A 22,832-nucleotide genomic window follows, 5' to 3' on the forward strand; every position below is an offset into this window, starting at 1 on the left:
TTAATGGTACCAACTTTTACATGTTTATTTGTTTATCCTCTCTTTTTAAAGAAAAGAATGTTTTAAACCATAATTATAAATCATGTGGCATATTTTTGGAGTGAGAGTTTGAACTTTGACTCAATAAGCTGAGGAATGGACAAGAACCCAAGAGAGTAGGAATCTGTTCAAATCAGTGCCTGGTATAACTCAGATGGATTGCATCAAGGTTTCTAATCCAACTGTTAAAAAAAAAAAAAAAAAAAAAAAACTACTCTCTCTTTTTCTTCTTTGAAATTTTACCAAACTTCCCACAACAAAACAGGCAACATTTAGTGACCAAGAATATAATAGTAGCCACACAAGCTAGCAGGAAGCCAATCACATCCAAAGAGTGGTGCTGGTACCAGGTGAGGTTGTGGAAGGCTGGTCGAAGGTGTTTGGCTCCTTTGTGACGCATGATAAACTCAATCCAGAAGACTGCTCGTTTCAGGGGCTTCACCGGCATATCATGGTGAATTCTTGATAACTCCATAGCATTCTCTTTATAGCTAAGGATTGAATATATAGAGAGCCACTTGAAAATTTTGTTAAGGACATGATATACCTAAAATTGTTATATACTATTAAAAGTATATTACATAATTATAAATATATTATGTCATAAATGATATCTCCAACAGCACAGAATATACATGGAAGATTTTTTTACTCTTGAGATATTCTAGATATGGTAGTTTATTAACTGAAATTTGTTGGATATTTCACAGTCTCTATAATAATTGGAGGTAGGGGAGAATTTCTAACTGGAAGTAGCATTTTAAAGATTCAGAAAGTGGAATGTAGAATATGTAATTTGAGAATACAGAATTTTTATCTCTTTTGCTGAATGTGGTGCTGGGAACATAATAGTGACAGACGCAGCATTTAAAGGGCAGAGCTATGAGAAAATAACTCTTCCTGTACTCCTCTTCCCTCTCCCCAGTTCAGTATTAGTGCTAAAAGAAGCTAGTTTTCAACAGCAGCAGGAAAGATTTCAGTCTGAGATTTTCATGGCCCTGACATTCCAGATGAAAACAAGAAGCTTGATATGATCCTCTGGGCAAATAGTAGGGGCTGAGAGTAAGTCAATGATATGTCAATGCTGCTGCTGCTAAGTCGCTTCAGTTGTGTCCCACACTGTGTGACCCCATAGACAGCAGCCCACCAGGCTCCCCCGTCCCCGGGATTCTGCAGGCAAGAACACTGGAGTGGGTTGCCATTTCCTTCTCCAATGCATGAAAGTGAAAAGGGAAAAATGTCAAGGCTACTCTTCTCAATTTGTCCCACCCTCTTTTTCCCCTGCTGAGTCCACAATACCATCCTCTCTACATCTGTGTCTCTATTCCTCCCCTGTAAACAGGTTCATTGGTACCATTTTTCTAGATTCTGTATATATGAGTTAATACATTTGTTTTTCTCTTTCTGAGTTCTTTCTCTTTGTAAAATAGGCTCTAGGTTTAGAGTTTTTAATGGCTCACTTAGAGGAAGTATTCCTTTGGGTTTGTGAAGGAGATGGAAGAAAAGGTTATTCTCCCACACTGAAGTGCAATTATCATTGATAGAGCATACAGGACATTAAATTGTAGAAAAATAATGAAACATATGTAGAAAGTTCTGAGAAACAGAATTGTGAGCCAAAATAAAAAAAGTATGCAAAACCCTGTCACCATTTGGTCTAAAAAAAAAAAAAAGACAGGTCTTTCTTAATTACAAGAATTTAATGAATAAATACCTCTAGATATATCTCAGGAAAACAAGGAAAAAACAATAGCTCTGAGACACAGAAAAAAAATTTGTCAGATAAAAAATTAATAAAACAAATCATTCAGGAATAGATATACCAAGCATGCTGTGCAAAGTTGCTTCAGTTGTGTCTAACTCTTGCAATCCCATGGACTGTAGGTCTCCAGGCTCCTCTGTCCATGGAATTCTCTAGGTAAGAATACTGAAGTAGGTGGCCATTTTCTTCTCCAGGAGATCGTCCTGACCTAAGGATCGAACCTCTCCTGCATTGCAGGCAGATTCTTTACCATCTGAGCCACCAGGGAAGTCCCAAAATGTAGCCTGGTCCCATTTTTATACATTTTTTTCTTTTCTCTTTATAAATTAGCACAAAGAAATATCTGAAGTAATATTTCTATACTGGTAATAGGTTATAGATACCTGAAGAGAGCTATGTGATTTTTTCAACTTTATTTCTCTATATTTCTGTCACATTGCCTAAATTCTTTATAGTAGTAATATCTGTAATTTTAAAGACATAATAAATGGCTTCCCAGGTGGCTCAGTGGTGAAGAATATGCCTGCCAATGCAGATGTGGGTTGGATCCCTGAGTCAGGAAGATCCCCTGGATTATATAGGTTTTTGTATATAAAAACCTCCATTTCCCCTGGAGAAGGAAATGGCAACTCACTCCAGTCTTCTTGCCTATAGAATCCCACAGACAGAGACTGGTGGACTAAAGTCAATGAGGTTGCAAAAGAGCCGACATGACTTAGCACTGAGCATACACATGAACAAAAATAATAATAGCAAAAGTATGTGTGACTCTTTTAAAATAGTTTAGCTGTTTTAAATAAATTTGGCATTTCTTTGAGGATGAAATCTATTCTCCAGTAACAATAGGTAAATATTTTCATAGAATTTGAGAAGTATATGGCAATAATTTATTTGATGTTAGATATGTCCTGGTAATTATATAAAAGTATTGAATTAAACTGAATGAAACAATTATTCCTTTTAAAATACCAATGTTTCTCAGAAAACTGTATACTTTATACTCACATAGGGTTGTTAATAACTGCCTTCAAAGCGTTAAGCAGATCGGAACTCGTCATTCTCTGCAAGTCTAATTCAACAGCTACTCCTTTGGCTTTAACACGAGCAACATTACCATACTGATCACCAAACAGGGGGATTCCCACCATAGGGACCCCATGGTAGATAGCTTCATAGACCCCATTGGTTCCACAGTGAGTGATAAAAGCTCTGGTTTGGGGATGACCTAAAAAGAAAAAAAAAAATCAGTATTCTAAATTGAAAGAGTTTTAGAAATAGAAGGCCATAACATCTTTATAAATAATTAAATCAGTTAGGTAGCATTCTACTATGTGATTGTGTACAATGAAGCCATATATAGATTCCTACAGGTGCTAAAGAAAGTAGCAATTGATTATTCCAGGCTAAGCAGCAATTAGTGATTCCAGCTAGTGAGTCATTCCATAAACCTCTGAAAAATTTGTGCAGAGTTAAATGATGGAGAGTACCTCCCATTGGACAAGTAATTGGGATGATGATGCTTTAATAAACAGGATTGAGGGATTTAAGAAAAAATGCTTCTGTGAATGGGACATGGGCGGAGAGATATGCAGGGTTTCAATGTGAGAATGTTGGCAGCACAGGATAGAAAGATAGACCAAGGCAAGTTCATTAAGTACCTGTTTAAGAAAACAATTGTGCATGTAATTTTATAGTAATCTGGAGCCATTTGTAATATGCTAGATGATGAAATGGTTTACCAGATTTTTTTCTCCCTAAATAGTTACTGCAGGGAACACGCAGAGAGGAGGATGGATACAGAGGAGAAAATGGATACAGAGAGTTGGGAAGGTGTTGCCATATTCTATACAAAAAGTAATGAGAGCCTTATCTAAAGGTACTTTCCTTTACCCTGATCCTGAAGAGGCAGAGATTATATCATAAGTGGGAGAATTATAAAATCCATATTTATGTTAGAGCTTGAAAAAGATTCTATCCTTGACCAAAGTCTAGTCAGGCTCCCCTGAACTCTCTTCTCAACTAGGTCCTGGTTTGAGGGTTTCTTTTTTCTCTCTGCATTACCTAATTTTAGCAAGCATCCTATGAAGTCAGTTTCCCTAGATTCTTGAAACCTTGATATTTGATCACCTCTATGATTGTTGATTCATCCTTCACCATCCCCCTATTTGATACCTGATCACTCTGGCCTGCCTTTGGCAAGAATCTGATTCAGTTGTTTTTGCCAGAATCCACCCCCCTCTTGTCTGTGATGCTTACTCTTATTAATTTTTCATCTAATGACCATCCACTCTGTACTTTATCTATAAATTTTCCACTTTTCCTTTTTGACTCAGATTGAGTCCAATCTCTGATTTGCTGTGAAAGTCTATTGCAGTAGTATTAATCCTGATGGTCTTGGATAAAGTGTTCTTTACAGCCTTTTGGGGCTTCCAGTCTTTTGGGGCTTTTTTTGATAGCTCAGGATTCTTGGTAAAGAATCTACTTGCAATGCAGGAGACCCTAGTTCAATCCCTGGGTTGGGAAGATCCCCTAGAGAAGGGAAAGGCTACTCACTCCAGTATTCTGGCCTGGAGAATTCCATGGACTGTATAGTCCATGGGGTATTAAAGAGTTGGACACGACTGAGCAACTTTCACTGCACTTCACTTCAGTTTAGTCTTTAACAAGTGTCATGGATAATTTTTTCTTTAACAAACTCCAGAAGAAATGTGAAGAAGCCATCAAGGTTTTTATTTCTTAGTTTGAATGCAAATTTTTTGGATTTATTTGTTATTGAGTAATCATTCAGATTATCTCTTATTTTTTTCTGTTTGATTTTCTTCTCTTTGGTCTTACCCAGAAGATCATTCTGTGGAATCCATTCATATATCCGGGTATTGGCTCCTAAATTTTCTGGTTTCTTTCCTCCATATTTCCACAGAACCTGTTAAGGCAAGTGTCTTTACTTCATTTGAAGATGTTTAGAACCATATCCCGTCAGAAGGAGGCAGTTAACTTAGAATTAATCAGATTTAATGCCTCCAGGTATTACACAAGCAATGAGGCCCTAGTGATTAAGCAATGAATGTTTCTAAACCATTGACATTACAATCATATTTTCAAATGCTTACAATAATCCTAATCTATATAACAACAGGTTAATTCTCACTTAAAAGATGAAGGAAAAAAAGACAATCTTTAGCTGAAACAATTATGTATTGGCATTTCTAGGTTATTCTGGTAAAGGGGATTTCACAACAAAATTTTCAGAGGTAAAGGGGATGGATGTTATTTACCTAAGAGCTTGTTAGCACTCTGACCTTTGTTATATACTTAGTAGTGATATGGAATCGAGTATTGTCTTTATTATAATAAATATACATAATGATATTTATAATTTAAGGTATTGTATGACTAGAACTTACATTAGGCATTACAATCCACAATGTTGTCAAACCATCAACACTATCAATATCCCAAATGTCTTCATCATCCCTATATAACTCTGTATCATTCAGCAGCAACTCCCTATTTCCTTCACTTCATAACCCCTGGTGACCTCTGTTCTATTTTCTGTCTCTGCAGATTTAACTACTCTGGTAATCTAAGTGGAATCATGCATTACTTTCTGACTTAACATTATTTCACTTAATGTTATGTCTCAAAGTTCATACATATTGTAACGTATCAGGATTTCCTTCTTTTAAAAGGTGGATAATATTTCTTTGTGTGTATATGTCACATTTTATCCAGTCATTTCATGATTGTGAATAATGTTGCTGTGACCACTGGAGTGCAAGTAGCTGTTTGAACCCATGATTTCAATTCTTTTGGATATATAGCCAGAATTAGAATGACTGGTTTGTGTGATATACTCATGTTTAACTTCCTGAGAAAACACAAAATGTTTTCCACAGCCCATGGGCTTCCTTGGTAGCTCAGATGGTAAAGAATCTGCCTGCAATGTGGGAAACCCAGGACAGATCCCTGGATTGGGAAGATTCCCTGGAGAAGGGAATGACAACTCACTCCAGGATTCTTGCCTGGAGAATTCCATGGAAAGAGGAGCCTGGTGGGTTACAGTCCATGAGGCCACAAAGAGTCAAACAAGATGCTTTCCCTTTCACATGCATCATTTTGGGCTTCTCCAGTGGCTCAACTGTTAAAGAATCCACCTGCAGTGCAGGGATGCAGATTCGATCTCTGGGTCAGGAAGATTCCCTGGAGGAGGAAATAGGAACCCACTCCAGTATTCTTCCGATATCACTGGGTTTCCCTGATAGCTCAGCTGGTAAAGAATCCACCTGCAATGCAGGAGACCTGGGTTCGATACCTGTTTGGGAAGATCCCCTGGAGAAGGGAAAGGCTACCCACTCCAGTGTTGTGCCCTGGAGAATTCCATGGAATGACAGTCCATGAGGTCACAAAGAGTGGGACACTACTGAGCAAGTCACTTTCCAGTATTTCTGCTTGAAAAATCCCATGGACAGAGGAGTCTGTGGGGCTACAGTCCCTGTGGTAGCAAAGAGTCGGACATGACTGAAGCGACTGACCTATCCTCCACCTATGTAGGAGGTCATATTTCTCCATATTCTAACCAACAATCATTATTTTGTTTCTTTTTTTTTTTTTTTTGCAATAGTTATTCTCATGTGTGAAGTGGTATGTTTTTGTGTTTTCATTGCATTTTCCTAACGATTAATGATGTTGAATACCTTTTCATGTACTTATTGACCATTTTTATACCTTTGGATCAATGTCTATTTATGTAATTTCCCATTTTTCAGTTGGGTTTTTGTTGTTCTTGAGTTGCAAGAGTTATTTATGTATTGTGCACATTAATTCTTGTCAGATATATAATTTTACATGTTACTTTATGATAGCATCTTTGATATACAAAATTTCTTTGATGAAATCTGATTTTCTTTTCTTTTATTACCTATGCTTTTTGCCTCATACCTAGGAAATCATAACAAATTTACGTGATGAAGTTTTCCCTTAGGATTTTCTTATAAATTGCTGTAATTTTACTTCTAAATTTTCATACTTTGATCCATTTTGAGGTAATTTTTATATATATGATATGTCTTCATTTTTTGCATGTGGATATCAGAGTTTTATTAGTACAATGTGTCAAGAAGTGACTGTCCTTTCCCAGTTGAAAGGTCTTTCACACTTGTTGAAAATCAGTTAGCCATATATATGAAGGTTAATTCCAATTTGTCTTCTTTCCATTGGTTTATATGGCTACGCTTCTAATACCACACTGTTAATTTACTGTTGGTTTATAATGTTTCTAATTACAATGTTTGAAAATATGAGTCCTTTCACTTTTTTGTTTTTCAATATTGTTTGTCTATTTGTGGTTCTTGAAATTCATATGAGGTTGTTAATTGGATATTTCATTTCTGACAAAAAAAGGCTGTTAAAGAGTTTTGATAGGCATTTAATAAATCTATAGATTACTTTGGATAGTGTTGACGTTTTAACATGCTTAATGTTCCTATCCTTGGACATGGGATGACTTTCCGTGTATTTAGGCATTCTTTAATTCCTTACAATGATAATGTTTTGTAGTTTTCCACATGCAAATATGTAACTTCCTCAGTCAGATTCATTCTTAAGTATTTAAATTGTTTCATTGTTCTTGTAAAGAAAGTTTTAAATTTTCACCATCAGTGTGTTCATTGATACTGTGTGCATAATAAGCAAAACTGATTTTTGTGGGTGAATCTTGTATTCTACACTTTTGTTAAATTTGGTTTTTAGCCCTAGTAGCTTTTTGTGAATTCTTGGAGATTTTCTATGTATAAGATCATGTCATCTGCAAATACACATTGTTTTACCTCTCATTCTAATGTGCATGAATGCCTTTCATTTCTTTTTCTTGTGTCATTTCCATGCTGAACTTCTAGTAAAAATTAAATAGCAGCAATGCAAGTAGCCATTCTTGTATTTTTCTTGATCTTATGAGGAAAGCTTTCAGGTTCCATCATTGAGCTTGATACTAGATTTTTTTTTTTTAATACTCTGTATCATGTTAAGGGTTTTTTTTCACTCTTCCTAGTTTCTTAAGAATTTTTACCATGAGAGAAATTGGATTTTGTCAGCTTTCTTTAATGTGTAGCTTGTAATGATTGTTTGTTTGTTTTTTTCCTTGTTATTGAATGTCACTGAACTCTTTAACTGTCTCTTGCATCTTCTGAAAAATGTGTTACTGTAAAAATTACACATTTCCAGTCATGCATAATATGTCTACAAGCCAAATAACATTAAATTAATTAACTTTTTAAAAATCGTACAAATTTTAAGGGTTACTTTCTGTTTATAGTTGTCAGAAAGTATTGGCTATGTACCTGATGTTGTACAATACATCCCCGAGCTTATCTTATACCCAATATTTTGTGCCTCCTACTCCCCTAGGCATATATTACCCTTCTGCCCTTCCCCACTGGTAGCCACTATTTTCTTCTCTATAACTGTGAAAGATCATTACACTCATATCAAGTTATTATACTGATTGATTTACTTTTGCTTAACCATCCTCATATAAGGAAATTAAATACCATTTCATTATGGTGAATACTCTTTTTCAATACTCTACTGGATTTGATCTGCAAATATTTTCTTAAGTATTTTAATATTTACATTTAAAGCTGATCATGGTCTATAGTTCTATGTTTTGTGATGTCTCTATGTGGCTTTTGTATCAGGGTGAATCTAGTCTCATAGAATTATTTAGTGTTCCCTTAAAATTTTTTGAAAATTTGGAAGTGATTAACTTATTTTATTGTTTAAAAGTCTGGTAGACTTTACCAGTGATGTGATCTCTCCTGGATTTTTCCTCTAGGAGAGATTTTTTATTATAATTTATAATTCAATCTCTTAATTTGATATGTCTGTTGAAATAATCCATTTCTTTCTTTTTTTTCTTTTTTTTTTTTTTTTTTGATCAGACTCACAGATATAGAGAAGAAACTAGTAGCTACCAGTGGGGAAGGAAAGAAGGGTAATATAAGCCTAAGGGAGTAGGAAGCACAAAATATTGAATACACGATAAGCTCAAAGATGTATTGTACAACATGGGGAACACAGCCAATAGTTTGTGGTAACTATAAATAGAAACTAACACTTAAAATTTGTATAATTTTTTAAAAATTAATTTAATGATTCTTGGGTCATAGACATGCAATTATAGATGACTGAAAATGTGTGATTTTTATACAACACATTTTTCAGAAGGTTCAAAAGACAGTTAAAGAGTTAAATAACATTCAATAAAAATGGAAGAGAAATTTTTAAATTCTTATAATAATATTGCTAATGTCTTTTAAAAAAGAAGTGTATAATTTGACATTTATAGATTTTTATGGTGCAAATTTGCATAACACATTTCACTGGGAATATTTCAGGGATATTTCAGGTGTAATTGAATAGGACATGTTCAATTGTCACATTCTGATTCAACCATTTTGTCAGATTTATACTAAAACAGTAAAAGCAGATGTGGTAATAAAAACATAATATTGAGAGTTAGTACTATTATGTAAATGAATAATCAAAGTAATTCAATATTTGCTGTAAAAATAAATTATTATAAATAAGAGAAAAAAATCACCTTAAGTAAATCTAGTTTTTCAAGATATTTATCCATGACCTCTAGTTTGTTTAATTTTGTTGTGCAATTTTTATATCACTTTTTCCTCCAGTTTTGTTGTGATATAATTGATATAACGGCACTGTGTAAGCTTAAGTTATACAGCATAATGATTCAACTTACATATATTAGGAAATGACTGTCACAATAAGCTTAGTGAATATCTATCAGCTTATATATGTATAAAATTAAATAGAAAAAAATCCTCAGAAGAGAAATCAGGAAGTTATTCTCTTGACAATTTCTGTGTATATCATACAGCAGGGCTTCCCTGGTGGCTCAGAGGTTAAAGCGTCTGCCTGCAATGTGGGAGACCTGGGTTCAATCCCTGGGTTGGGAAGATTCCCTGGAGAAGGCAATGGCAACCCACTCCAGTATTCTTGCCTGGAGAATCCCATGGATGGAGGAGCCTGGTAGGCTGCAGGCCATGGGGTCGCAAAGAGTCAGACACGACTGAGCGACTTCACTTAGTGTTAATTAAGTTTATGATGTATATTGCATCCTGGTATTTATCTTGTAACTGGAAGTTTAAACCTACTAATACCTTCCTTCTATTGTCCCTTCCCCAATCCCATGCTTCTGGTAACCAAAAATCTGATCTGTTTTCCTAGGAATTTCTGTAATTTTTTGTTGTTGTTGTTTTGAAGTATAATTGACCTACAACACTATATTAGTTTCTGTTAGACCACATAGTGATTTGATATTTCTATATATTTCAAAGTGATCATCATGATAGATGTAGTTACAACATGTGAAGATATTACATAGTCATTCCCCACACTGTATTTGGCAAAATACATACAAATATATGTAAAATATATGATTACCTTAAGTTGCTGACCTCTTAAGTGCAAATGCATTTTAAGAACCTTGTGTTTTTACTCCTCCCACCACACTTAGTGTTTTTAATATCATATTTTCAGTCTTTTTGTTTTTTGTATCCCTTAACTACTTATTATGAGTATACTTAATGGTATTACTTTTGTCTTTTAACCTTCCTTCATGCATCGGAGAAGGAAATGACAACCCACTCCAGTGTTCTTGCCTGGAGAATCCCAGGGACGGCGGAGCCTGGTGGGCTGCCGTCTATGGGGTCGCACAAAGTCAGACACGACTGAAGCAACTTAGCAGCAGCAGCTAGCCTTATACCTTGCTGATTTACTAGCACTGTGGTATATTTCTCTTCACCAATGAGATTTTTCCTTTTGTAATTTTCATGTTTCCAGTTTTGACCTTTTCTTTCTCACTTGAAGAAGTTCCCTTAACATTTCTGTAAACCTGGTTTGGTGGCTCCAATCTCCTTTAGCTTCTGCTTGCTTGCAAAATATTTGACCTCACCATCAAATCTGAATGAGAACCTTTCTGTATAGAGTATTCTTGGTAGTAGGTTTCTCCTTTCATCATTTTAAATATGTCAAGTTACTCCATTCTGGCCTTTACAGTTTCTTCTGAAAAATCAGCTGTTAAGGGAGTTTTCTTGTACATAACTTGTTTCTTTTCCTTTGCTGCTTTACATTTTTTTCTTTATCTTTATTTTTTTCCATTTTAATTGCATTGTGTCTTAATGTGGTCCTTTTTGAACTGGTCCTGTTTGAGATTGTCTCTGCTTCCTACGATTGGATGCTTGTTTCCTTTTGCAGGTTAGTTGTTATATCTCTTTGCCCCTTTCTCCCTCTTCTTCAGGTCCCCTATAATACTAATGTAGTGTGCTTGATGCTGTCATGCAGGTCTCTTAAGCTGCCCTCATTTCTTTTTATTTTTTTTTTATTTCTTTTCAGCTTCAGTGTTTTCTAGCACTTTATCTTTTTGCTCACTGACCTGTTTCTCTACATTATCTGATATACTGTTTTTTCCTTCTAGTGTATTTTTCATGTCAGTTTTTATATTCTTCATCTCTATTTAGTGGTGCTTCATATTTTCTCTTTGTTAAAAATTTCTAACTTCTCACTCTGTTGATCCAATCTTGCCCCAAGTTCTTTGAAAATCTTTACAGCCATAATAATTGAACTCTCCATCAGGCAGATTGCCTGCTTCCATTTCACTTAGTTCTTTTTCTGGAGTTTTATATTATTGCTCCACTTGACCATATTCTTCTATCACCTTATGACACCTTACTTTCTGTTTTATTTTATGTATCTTATAGTTTGGTTACCTTGCTTGATCTTGGAGAAGAGATCTTTTGTAGGAGATATCCTGTGCATCCAAGCAGTGTACCCTCCTCTGGTTACCTCTTCATTTTTACAAAGCGGACAAGCCAGTGTCTTGTCATTAGCTATTGGGGTGCCCCTATTTGGGCTGCATGCATCCTTCTGTTATGGGTTTGAGGCAGCAGAGAGAGGGGCCCCGGGCTGAGCAGTTGAAGTCTGTCTCCTGTGGACCAATAATCCAAGATAAAGATGATACGGGGCAGAGAGGAGCTGAGTTCTGCTCATATAAAGAGACCACAGATTTTTCATTCTTGAGGTCAAAGAGACCTTTTCCATTACACATGTGCAGAAAGTCTTCTTAGGCGTCAAAAAGGAAGAGAGTGTCACCCCATAATAGGTAGTATAAACCTTCCCACAGGCCTCTGAGATGGAATCCATCCTAGCTAAGCAATGCATGCATACACAGGGGAAGACTCTGAGTTATACCAATAAAGACTCAGAGCCAGGTAAAGCAATATCAGCCAGATGAAATTTGGAAAGAAATGATCCATAGAGTGATTTAAGCTACCACAAATCACAACTCTCTCTCTGAACCTGCCCATGTGTGTCTGTTCACACGTACTCTTCTTTTTTCTCCCAATAAACATTTCACTTGTTTCACTAATTTCTGTCTCTTTGTTGAAATTCATTTTTACAAAGCTAAGAAGACAGGGCCTTTTCACTTGCTACTGGCCTTCACAGTCTAATGGCCTGGACTCAGTACTCTCACTGCCTAGACCTGGTTTCAATATCTGGTTAAGGAATTGACACCCTGCTTCAAGCCACTGCCTGCTAAATTTCCCTGAGATCAGATTGACTACTGTGAGCCATTGGCTCCTCTGAAAGTAATACCTACTTGCCTTTGAAGTCAGTGCTCTGAGGGGATTAAATTCTGAGCACAGAATACCTAGGCCAAGGAGTCCAGGACTGGGCTCAAACCTTTCAGTCTTTGGGAACCACCTCTGCTGATTAGCCTGCTTGGGGATATGAGTCTTGATTGTATTCCATCTCCATCCTTCTTATCTATCTAATTGTAGTTCCTTCTTTATGTCCTTAGGTGTAGATCTTTACAGCCTGTCTTCTGCTTGTTCTCATCAATAATTGCTCTGTAAATAGAAACTATTTTAGTGTGCCTAAGGAAAAAGGTGAGCTGGTGATCTGGGGTCTTTCTACTCTCCATCTGAGCCACATTGCTATTATATTCTCTCATAATCTTTTTATCTAGGATCATTTCTAATTTTAATTTTTTGCATCAACTCTCTTTTTTCTCTTTTCCAGTTTAGTTAAATTTTGATAATTTTGCTGACTTTTTTTAAGTACTGGCTTTTTATTTTATTGATTATCCCTGTTTTATTTTTAACCTATTTTTGTTTGTTTATCTCTGATCTAATAATCATTACTTCTTTGCTTTGGCTACATGTTGGTTCAGCTAGCCTTCTTTTTATAGTTCTTTAAAGTATAATCTTAAGTTGCTTGTTTTAGATCTTTCCTCTGTTTCAGTGTAGTCACATAAAGCTATGAGGGCTTCCCTGATGGCTCAATGGTAAAGAATCTGCCTGTCAATGCAGCAGACATGGGTTCAGTCCTTGAGTTGGGAAGATCCCCTGGAGTAGGAAACAGCAACCACTCCAGTATTCTTGTGAAAAGTCCCATGAACAGAGGAGCTTAGTGGGCTATAGTCCATGGGGTTCCAAAAGAGTTGAACACTACTTAATTACTAAAATTCAAATTCAATAATTAAAATTTTTTCTATGGCCCTCCTTTCTCACCATATATTTTTTGTCTCTTGTGTTTTCATTCATTTAAAAAGATGTTTTCTAATTACTCTCATGCCTTATTCCTTGACCTATTGATCCAATAGCAGAAAATAGCTCCTCTTCTTTATAGATTCATCCTTTCTTTTACTGTTGTCATAATTTATATATTTATGCATTGTGTTCCTAATTACATAATTGTTTTTAAACATTTATATATTAAATTTTTGAGATTTTTAAAAGTTAGATATATAGCCAGAACTACAAAAATACTAACTTTTATAACTGAATTTACTGCAATTTCACATCACTGTAGATCTTTATTTCTTCATATAGTTTTGTGTTACTGTTTAGCAGACTTTTATTACAACCAGAAAGTTTTTCTTTTGCATTTTTTACAGGGAAAATCTAATGTTAATGATGTTCTTCAACTTTTGCTTTTCTGGGAATGTCTTAATTTGTACTTCAGCTTTGAGGACATTTTCATCATATAAAATTCTCTTAACAATTTTGTCTTTCAACACTTTGAATTTAACAACTTACTGTCTTTCCAAGGTTTCTGATTAGAAATTGGTGATCACTGTGTTAAAGATACCATATATGTAATGAATTCTTTATTCCTAGCTACTTTCAATATTTACCCATTATCTTTGGCTTTCAAGAAGTTGATTATAATATGTCTTAATGTAGGTTGCTTTGAGTTTATCAACTGGAAGTTCATTAAGCGTCTTGGAGGTGTGGATTCATTCATACTAAGCTGCTTCAGTAATGTCCAAATCTTTGTGACCCGATAGACTATAGCTTGCCAAACTCTTCTGTCCATGGGATTCTCCAGGCAAGAATACTGGAGTGGGTTTTGTGCCCTCCTCCAGGGGATCTTCCTGATCCAGGGATTGACCACACAGCTCTTAAATCTCCTGCTTTGGCAGACAGGTTCTTTACCACTAGCACCATCTGGGAAGCTCCGTATAGATTTATACCTTTATTAAATTGGGGCTATTTTAAGCCATTATTTATTTTAGTATGTTATCCCCTTATTTCTCTCTTTCTGGGACTCCCACAGTAAATATGCTCATTCACAGGATGGATCTTCACAACTTTTAGGCTTTGTTCATTTTTCTTCTTTTTTTTCTTTTTCTATTCCTCAAACTTGATAATTTCAATTATTCTTTATTAACATTTGCCACTTCTTCTTGATATTCTTTACTTCTGTTAGGTCCATACCATTTCTCGCCTTTATTGAGCCCATCTTTGCATGGAATGTCCCCTTGGTATCTCTAATTTTCTTGAAGAGATCTCTAGTCTTTCCCATTCTATTGTTTTCCTCTATTTCTTTGCATTGATCATTGAGGAAGGCTTTCTTATCTCTCCTTGCTATTCTTTGGAAATCTGAATTCAAATGGGTATATCTCTCCTGTTCTCCTTTACTTTTGGCTTCTCTTTTTTTCACAGCTATTTCTAAGGCCTCCTCAGACACCCATTTTGCTTTTCTGCATTCCTTTTCCTTGGGGATGGCCTTGCTCCCAGTCTTCTGCACAATGTCACAAACCTCCATCCATTTTTCATCAGGCAGTCTGTCTATCAGATCTAGTCCCTTAAATCTATTTCACACTTCAAATGTATAATCATTAGGAATTTGATTTAGGACATACCTGAATGGTCTAGTGGTTTTCCCTACTTTCTTCAAATTAAGTCTGAATTTGGCAATAAGGAGTTCATGATCTGAGCCACAGTCAGCTCTCAGTCTTGTTTTTGCTGACTGTATAGAGTTTCTCACTGAAGAAGGAAATACCAACCCACTCCAGTATTCTTGCCTGGAGAATTCCAGGGACAGGGGAGCCTGGTAGGCTGCCGTCTATGGGGTTGCACAGAGTTGGACATGACTGAAGCGACTTAGCAGCAACAGCATAGAGCTTCTCCATCTTTGGCTGCAAAGAATATAATCAATCTGATTTCAGCATATGTGGAGACTTCTCTTGTGTTGTTGGAAGAAGGTGTTTGCTATGACCAGTGCGTTCTCTTGGGCGAAGTCTATTAGTTTTTGCCCTGCTTTATTCTGTACTCCAAGGCCAAATTTGCCTGTCAGTCCAGGTGTTTCTTGACTTCCTACTTTTGCATTCCAGTCCCCAGTTAACATTTGCATTCCAGACATCCTGGAATGTGAAGTCAAGTGGGCCTTAGGAAGCATCACTACGAACAAAGCTAGTGGAGGTGATGGAATTCCAGTTGAGCTATTCTAAATCCTAAAAAATGTTGCTGTGAAAGTGCTACACTCAATAAGCCAGAAAATTTGGAAAACTCAACAGTGGCCATAGGACTGGAAAAGGTCAGTTTTCATTCCAATCCCTAAGAAAGGCAATGCCAACGAATGCTCAAACTACTGCACAATTGAATTCATCTCACACGCTAGCAAAGTAATGCCCAAAATTCTCCAAGCTAGGCTTCAACAATAAGTGGACCATGAATTTCCAGATGTTCAAGCTGGTTTTAGAAAAGGCAGCAGAACCAGAGATCAAATTCCAACATCTGCTGGATCATTGAAAAAGCAAGAGAGTTCCAGAAAAACATTTATTTCTGCTTTATTGACTATGTCAAAGCCTCTGACTGTGTAGACCACAATACACTGTGGAAAATTCTTCAAGAGATAGGAATACCAGACGACCTGACCTGCCTCTTGAGAAACCGGTGTGCAGGTCAGGAAGCAACCGTTGGAATTGGACTTGGAACAACAAACAGGTTCCAAATAGGAAAAGGAGTAGGTCAAGGCTGTATATTGTCACCCTGCTTATTTAACCTCTATGCAGAGTGCATCATGAGAATAGGTGGGCTGCATGAAGCCCAAGCTGGAGTCAAGATTGCTGGGAGAAATATCAATAACCTCAGATATGCAGATGACACCACCCTTATGGCACAAAGTGAAGAAGAACTAAAGAGCCACTTGATGAAAAAGTGAAAGAGGAGAGAAAAAAGTTGGCTTAAAGCTCAACATTCAGAAAACGAAGATCATGGCATCTTGTCCCATCACTTCATAGCAAATAGATGGAGAAACAGTGGCAACAGTGGCAGACTTTATTTTGGGGGCTCCAAAATTACTGCAGATGGTGACTGCAGCTATGAAATTAAAAGATGTTTACTTCTTGGAAGGAAAGTTATGACCAACCTAGACAGCATATTAAAAAGCAGAGACATTACTTTTCCAACAAAGTTCCATCTAAAGGTATAGTTTTTCCAGTGGTCATGTATGGATGTGAGAGTTGGACTATAAAGAAAGCTGAGTGCCGAAGAATTGATGCTTTTGAACTGTGGTGTTGGAGAAAACTCTTGAGAGTCCCTTGGAGTCCAACCAGTCCATCCTAAAGGAAATCAGTCCTGAGTGTTCATTGGAAGGACTGATGTTGAAGCTGAAACTCCAATACTTTGGCTACCTGATGCGAAAAGCTTACTCATTTGAAAAGACCCTGATGCTTGGAAAAATGAAGGCAGGAGGAGAAGGGGATAACAGAGGATGAGATGGTTGGATGGCATCACTGACTCAATGGACATGAGTTTGAGTAAACTCTGGGAGTTGGTGATGGACAGGGAGGCCTGGCCTGCTGCAGTCCATGGAGTCAAGGAGTCGGACACAACTGAGCAACCCTTAAGCAATGTATATTTTAATACAATTCAATATTCTTATGAAGATGCTTTTTTACATTAAATATTTAGAAGATATTACTTCCACAAAACAATTTTTGAAAGTAATTTGGCTATGAATACAATAATTATAGTGAGCATTTGTAACTTAACATTACAGGTAATTCTGTTTTCACTAAAGCTAGGGGGAAAAATGTCTTTGGGAGTATAAGAAGAATATTATTCAGTTATAACCTAGAATAGTATCAATAAAAATTATAATTTAGGGTAACATCATAGAGTGAACTAGATAAATCTTTATTGTATTAATGTTATTAAAGTTTTCAATTATGTAAATAGAAGAATTATTGCTTAGGAGTATTCCAAGAATCTATGTTGTTACTTCAAGGATCAACCAGGTCCTGACTGACCCAAATCCATTTATAAGAAAATATAGTCCAAGGCATCCTGTGAATCAAGACTATAATTTAAAATATTATAGTCTTTAAAATATTTAAATAAATATTTTAAAATATTCAAAATAAATATTTAAAATATTTAAAATAAATATTATTTTATTCTCAATCATGGCAGTTGTAACTTGTATATATGCCTCATATTAAAATAAAACAATACAAACAACAAAACAATGTTAGATTACATGGAAGGTTTAAAATCTAAGCACAAAGCTTACTGATTAACAGTAGTGAATGACTCAGTATTAGCTCATTGTTTAAAGAAAATTCTGCAATATGTTTTCCTGCTAGCAATGCCAGGACAGCAATTACATATGTCACTTTCACAGTTAATACTTTTTTAATATCTCAGTTAAATTGACAATAACAGTACCAATAACTTCTACATTTTAAAGCACACTTTTTAATTAAAGAATTTTTCCTAGATTCTAAAATAGCTGCCCTTCCCTCAAAAAATATAAATATCTGACCTTTTGTGGAAGCTGGGCAAGGGCTGATGCAATCATTTTAGACTTTTCTTCTGTGAGGTTTTTGACCATTGATCCCAGAGTAAACACCACGACTCCATTTTTTCCAGAACTTTGAACAAACTCTTCGAACTCCTGTAAAGAAAACAGTCTTTGTTATGTGAGAGTTTAGAGTTATGAGTCACACACTTTTCTCAATGTGCCTGAACTAAGAATGATTCTATTTTTTTCATGTTAACCATTTCAGAGTACAGAATATGACCTGAAATCATTGGTTAATAGGCAAATTAAAAATGATTTAAATTGGAGGTTCCCTTTTAGCACATTAGAGATGTGTGTGTATATCTTTACAAATTATTGACTATATGTATCTTTTGCCATTGCTGAGCTCTTTACTTGTATAATTTGACTCTGATACATGGTAACTAAAGTAATATGTATACATTTGCAGATGAGAACACTATCTCAGAAAGGTTAAGTAATTTGTCCAAGGCTATAGAGCTTCCCTGGTAGCTCAGCTGGTAAAGAATCCACCTCCATTGCAGGAGACCCCAGTTCCACTCCTGGGTGGGAAGATATGCTGGAGAAGGGATACACTACCCACTCCTGTATTCTTGAGCTTCTCTGGTGGCTCAGACTGTAAAGAATCCACCTGCAATGTGGGAGGGCTGGGTTTGGTCCCTGGGTTGGTAAGATCCTCTGGAGAAGGTAGCAGTTACTCATTCCACTATTCTGGCCTGGAGAATTCCTTGGACAGAGGAGCCTGACAGGTACAGTCCATGGGGTCCCAAAAACGAGTTGGACACAATTGAGTGACTTTCACACAGCTGTAGGTGTTAGCCAAATTTCTAAGCTACTTCAGCACGATTAAATATGCCATTTTACTTTGAATGTGATGCTATATGTGTCTATTATATTACTGTCATTCTCGAATATGCATTATAAGAAGTTCTGCATTACTTGTCCAGTCAGGAAGTTATATAGCCATCTCATTTCTAAATGTGCTGCGGAACCTTCTACCAAGAGAAAAAATAGGCAATATAAAACAAAACTGAAATTTAGAAAACAGAACAAAGTAACTGTACCAAAGGTATGTCATTATATTGACTGTGCTTCAGTAGAAAATGAAAGATGAATCTTATTAGCATCCATGGCTAAATATGAGGTGAAGCACCAGAACTACTTAAGAATCAAACGTTATTCATTTGGATCATTGTGGAGAGGGTGCTAAAAGGTAATAAAGAGAACTGAATATAGTCATTGGCTTACTCATCATTTACCATTGTACATGCACTAACTCTGAAACAGCCCACAAAAGTTGTTATTGTTCATGAAAACATTCAAGGGTCACCAGGTTCTCCATCATATTCCTTTCTATTAGAGCCTCAAACCTTGCGATTAGTTTACTCTTCACCCTCTTTATGCCTTACTTTGCACATTTGCATGGACTCTTGTAGCTGTATATAACATGTTGATTTAGTGTCCTTTGTTGCCTAATTTTTGTAATTAGGGATATTACTGAACCAACATTCAGTTCAGTTCAGTTCAGTTCAGTTCAGTTCATTCGCTCAGTCGTGTCCAACTCTTTGCAACCCCATGAATCGCAGCACGCCAGGCCCCCCTGTCCATCACCAACTCCCGGAGTTCACTCAGATTCACACTCATCGAGTCAGTGATGCCATCCAGCCATCTCATCCTGGGTCGTCCCCTTCTCCTCCTGCCCCCAATCCCTCCCAGCATCAAAGTCTTAGCAATACAAATTATTCAAAAAATTCAATGTTTGAAAATGCTTGCTACATTGAAGAATCCTGCTGATATCATAGATTTAAGAATCTTTGTTCTTTTTCATATGTGTGAGAGCATGTCATTATGTGACTGCCGAGATGTGATTGTGCTTTTGTAGTGTCCCCAGGGCCCTGGTGTTCTCTGTGGGTGGAGATGGGGAGATAGATTCACTGGAAAATCTACAAAGCTCTTACGCTTTCTGGACCCCCTGCAAAAAATAACAGATTGATCCTTGATGCCACACTATTGATAAATAAATACTTAAATATACACATTACACATACATAGGCATACACATTAAACATTACACATACATATGTTATTGGTCAATACGAAGACAATAGAAGAATTCTTCATATTTTTGAGCTATTAAATATATCTAATATGTTTATAAGCAAGCCTCACACTATTCCAACATTTGATTTCTAGGATTTTAGAACTGAATGTTTACAAGGCATAGATCTTTTATTAAAAATTATGAAGAAAAAAAACTCAGAATACTTAAAGGATTACTTTCTGAGCTGAAAAAATGGCTTATGACAATGTAGAATGGATATCCAACATCATCTATCTTTTCAAAATATTGAACATTGTGCTTTAAGATTTTGCTGTGAATGTAAATGTCTCTAAAAATAGTTTATTAATTTAAAAAACTTCATAAATACTTAATTGACCTGTCTCCTATGATTAACACAGTGCATTTAATAGCTGCTTGCTAGATACTGCATTGTACCTCATTCAGCATATACAAACATGAATTGACCATTTCCCCTCAAAATTGCTCCTTTCTCCTTCTTCACTTAGTAAATGACGATATTCTATACTAAATTCCCATACAATATAGTAAATACAAAGGTATGACATATACAAGAAATAAAAAGCTAAGGATTAATTCTGAAACTGTCACTCTTAACTGCCACCTCCAGCCTATCTGAAAATCTGACTTTCTTTGTAAATATTCACCAAATCTTTCCATTTATGCTCAAAATTATTATCATATTTCAGTTTGGATTTCTATAAAGTCTTTCTGAAACTATTGCACATATTTCTCAGCCCATTCCATCTCAGCCTATTTAAACTGTACTCCATTCCAAATAATCCAGTAACCAAAATATATGAAGTGGTAAGCTGTATCACGTTATTGCTTAAAACTTACACATTGATCTGTCATTGATATTAAATTTGAGGGGAAGAGTACTTGTACTATGCTGCACTTAGCTGCTCAGTCGTGTCTGATTCTTTGCGACCCCATAAACTGTAGCCCACCAGGCTCCTCTAATCCATGGGGATTTTCCAGACAAGAATACTGGCATGGGTTGCCATGCCCTCCTCAAGGGGATCTTCCCTACCCTGGGATCGAACGCAGGTCTCCTCCACTCCAGGTGGATTCTTTACTTTCTGAGCCACCAGGGAAGCTCAAAGACTACTTAGTATTGCTCATTTGATTTTTTCATAATTTATCCTATGATCACCTCTCCAGGCTAATTTCTTTCCTCTATTTAAACTAAACAAATAATTACTGTAAGTTCTGCCAGGATTTCGGGTGAGCCATCACACCTCTATTTGATGTTTTCTCAAAGTATCGTAATTTCTCTACTATGTCCATTTCTTAGACTAGGTTATGCTGAATAAGTTGCAACACAAATCTCAGTGTCTTGGGGTTTCCCTGCTGTCCCAGTGATGAAGACTCTGCTTTCCAAGGCAGGGGACGCCTGTGTAATCTTGGTCAGGGGAACAAAGATCCCACATGCTGCCACAGCATGGCCAAAAATAAACAAGTAAATAAAAGGCTCAAGAATCTTAGTGTCTTAAAGAAACAGCTTCTTTCTTTTACCACATATCTATTATTCCATGTATTTTTAATCAGGATTGAGATTGACACACGCTTTTCACATCACAAAGGGAAAGAGAACTCTGGAGTAAGCGCATCTGCCAATTAAGAGTCGGATATAGAAGTTTTACATGCCTCTTCAGCTCATACTCATTGCCCTGAGAATATTGGACAATTTCACTAAACTCAGGGGCTGGGAATTTTATTTTAGCTAAACATCTGGCATATTTGATTAGCATCAGTAATGATTACCACAATGATGTAGAAAATCTGGTAGCATAAAAGTCTAATGTGGATAAGTCCTGTTAATTCTTGTGTCTAGGCTTTCAGTTTGAATATCAAATACTAGAAATAATAAACTACAAATCATTCCAGGAGGTAAATACTGAGAGAGGCAAAAAGAAACACATTTAATTACCTTAGGCAAGGGTTTTGCAGGCTTACAGTGCAGTCCTCCAACAAATTCAAAGTTAGGTAAGTAAGGGTGAGGAAATTCAAAATCCCAGCTAGTTCGAATCAACCACATTTCAGCTTTTCCCATAATCTCACATAATTTGGTAGATTTTCCTGAACAAAAATGAAAGATGATAAAGGGAAAATTATTTGATATGCTAGGTGGGACATGTTTTACCATCAAGTTTCCTATGCAAAATCTTTAAAGAACCAATATTAGTTCTATGCAAACCAAGAGAAATCAACAGGCTTTTCCCCCTCCAAGAGTACAAAATACTGAGACTAGGAAGAACCAAACACAGAATTAAGTATGGAATAACCAAAGATCTTCTGCTTTATCTCTACCAACAAAATCTTTCAGCTTGAGCTACACCTGAGCCCTACTCCATGCTCAGAATCAGCAGGTGCTCTTAGCAATGAACAAGAAACAGCCAGTGATCCTCAGCCTACTGTGGTACAGTCTCCTCCTCTTCTGGAATTCCAATTTATTTCATCCTCATTGCTCCAAAAGCTTCTGATAGCTTTAAAAATAAACAGCTTTTTAAACTGAACCACTGTTTTCTTTTCTGGTATTGGAAATGTCTTGTTGCTACTAAGTACAGCCTATCCAGAATGGAAATCTTATAATAAAAATCTTAAAGTGATTATCTCCTTTACAAAATTAGTTTCACAAAACTTTGTCCTCTTTGGTGAAGATAGAGCACTGCATCATAATCTGGTGGCAAAATATTTGCTATTTTGACCTATTTCCTGACAAAAGTGTCCCCTTTCAGAAGAAGTGGAAAGAAAATCTGGTAGCATAAAAGTCTAATGTGGATAAGTCCTGTTAAT

At 36.2% G+C, this 22,832-nt stretch overlaps 1 protein-coding gene across 2 annotated transcripts in view; it reads right to left on the bottom strand.

Moving 5' to 3' along the window:
* Nucleotides 1-22,832, bottom strand: part of LOC120862204 (UDP-glucuronosyltransferase 2A2-like) — a 30,207-nt gene continuing 7,375 nt past the window's right edge. For both annotated transcript variants that reach the window (XM_040238324.1, XM_040238325.1), the window contains exons 2-6: nucleotides 21,967-22,115; nucleotides 17,936-18,067; nucleotides 4,637-4,724; nucleotides 2,807-3,026; nucleotides 1-530 (exon numbers count right to left, since the gene is read on the bottom strand). In XM_040238324.1, coding sequence (XP_040094258.1) covers nucleotides 251-530; nucleotides 2,807-3,026; nucleotides 4,637-4,724; nucleotides 17,936-18,067; nucleotides 21,967-22,115 — 869 coding nt within the window. In that variant the 3' untranslated portion in view covers nucleotides 1-250. The remainder of the gene's footprint in view (nucleotides 531-2,806; nucleotides 3,027-4,636; nucleotides 4,725-17,935; nucleotides 18,068-21,966; nucleotides 22,116-22,832) is intronic.

This window comes from Oryx dammah, unplaced genomic scaffold, assembly GCF_014754425.2.
Source record: "Oryx dammah isolate SB20612 unplaced genomic scaffold, SCBI_Odam_1.1 HiC_scaffold_3, whole genome shotgun sequence".
Classification (NCBI taxonomy): domain Eukaryota; kingdom Metazoa; phylum Chordata; class Mammalia; order Artiodactyla; family Bovidae; genus Oryx; species Oryx dammah.